The following is a 1,424-nucleotide window of genomic DNA, read 5'->3' on the forward strand; positions in this document are numbered from 1 at the left end:
GGGGCTTGCGCTGCCTCCTTCGCAGCCAAAACCAATCTCCTTCACAGGGGCACATCTGGGCTCCCTCTGCCCGGAGACTGGTGATGCTGGACAAGGGAAAATTCTCATTGGTGCTTTTCTGCACCTTCCCATGGACTTTGCCCCCCCCCCACTAATTAAAAGAAAAAGTCACTTCTGGGGCTCAGGCAGCATTTCCCATCGTCCACTTGTGGGGCAGCAGCAGCCATGGGGCCTGCCTGGATCCTTCCAGCGATGCTGGTGCTTCTGCTGGGGCCACCCCTGGTCCCTGGAGTGGGAGGGAGGCAGGAGCCCCCAGGTGAGGAGGGGGCTGCTTGTAGGGGAGGGAGGGACCCTCTCTGTCCTCCCCGAAAATATGGGCTGTTTGGGTGTCTCCGACCTCTGGTGACCCCCTGAACGAAGCCCCCAGGATGGCCGGTCCGTGGCAGCCCCGAATTCCAGCCTGCGGTGCCTTTCGCGGCGTCCCTGCGCCTCTCCCTTGTCTCCCTCGCTGCCTCCTGCTTCCCCTCCTTTGCCCTGAGGATGAAACTGTGGGTCCCTGGTAGGGGGGCAAGGGTTTTGGGAGTGGGGTGGACCTGAGGGGTGCCCCCTTTGCCATTCCATGGGTGCTCAGAGAGCCTGGGAAGGTGGCCCCCATCCAGGCCTTGGGGTGCTTTCCCAGGGGGTGAATTGGCTGCTCCCCGGATGCTTTGACGGGGAGGAGAGGAGGGATGGGATGCAGGGAGAGGACGTCTGTGTCTGGGGCTTCCGCAGCTACGCGGCAGGTGGAAGTTCAACAGGGGAAGCGTTCCTCCTCCCTGATCTCCTTGCTGGACAAGATGCTACTGCTGAAGGGGAAGGAGCCCCCCAAAGAAGCTTGTGGCTGGAGTGATGGGGGGGTGAGAGTGGGGAGAAGCTGCCCCTGCCCTCCTTCCCCTGCAGCCCCTCTGGAGGAATGTTTGCCCCAGGCTCGCGTCCTCCAAGAGTTCTTTGGCAAGAATCCTTCCAACATCCATGATGTCAGGCAGAAGTTCAACTGGGACGCAAGGTATTTATCCCTCCAGTGCGGAGGGGCATCTTGACCTGTTGAAGTCCTGCCAGGCATAGCATGGTGGGGGTTACAGGCCAAGAGATCCGGAGGGAAGCCCATTGGGAAGGCTGGTGGTAGAACTTTTCACAAGTCGGATCAGCTGGTGTGTGACGGGCGAGTCCTGGAGACCTGGTCTGCTCCCCTGAGGAACTCACAAGCACTGCAGGAGTGCAACAGCACCCATCTTCCCCGGCAGCTGGTGTTCCTGATGCTCTGAGGGTAGCATGTGGCCATGAGGACCAGCACCCTGGGATGGCCATCTGCTCTTGCCTGAACTCGCCTGATCCCCTTTCAAGCCCCCTCTGCCTGTTGCGGAAGTGAATCCCTCAGGTTAACT

The 1,424-nt window shown here is 60.7% G+C and overlaps 1 protein-coding gene across 1 annotated transcript in view; it reads left to right on the forward strand.

Annotated features, from left to right (window-relative positions):
• Positions 1–1,424, forward strand: part of LOC123022485 (rano class II histocompatibility antigen, B alpha chain-like) — a 19,549-nt gene that overhangs the window by 11,482 nt on the left and 6,643 nt on the right. Inside the window, exon 3 of the mRNA XM_044428184.1 lies at positions 940–1,045. Coding sequence (XP_044284119.1) covers positions 940–1,045 — 106 coding nt within the window. The remainder of the gene's footprint in view (positions 1–939; positions 1,046–1,424) is intronic.

Source organism: Varanus komodoensis, unplaced genomic scaffold (assembly GCF_004798865.1).
Source record: "Varanus komodoensis strain SLA01 unplaced genomic scaffold, ASM479886v1 scaffold199, whole genome shotgun sequence".
In the NCBI taxonomy this organism is placed as follows: Eukaryota; Metazoa; Chordata; class Lepidosauria; order Squamata; family Varanidae; genus Varanus; species Varanus komodoensis.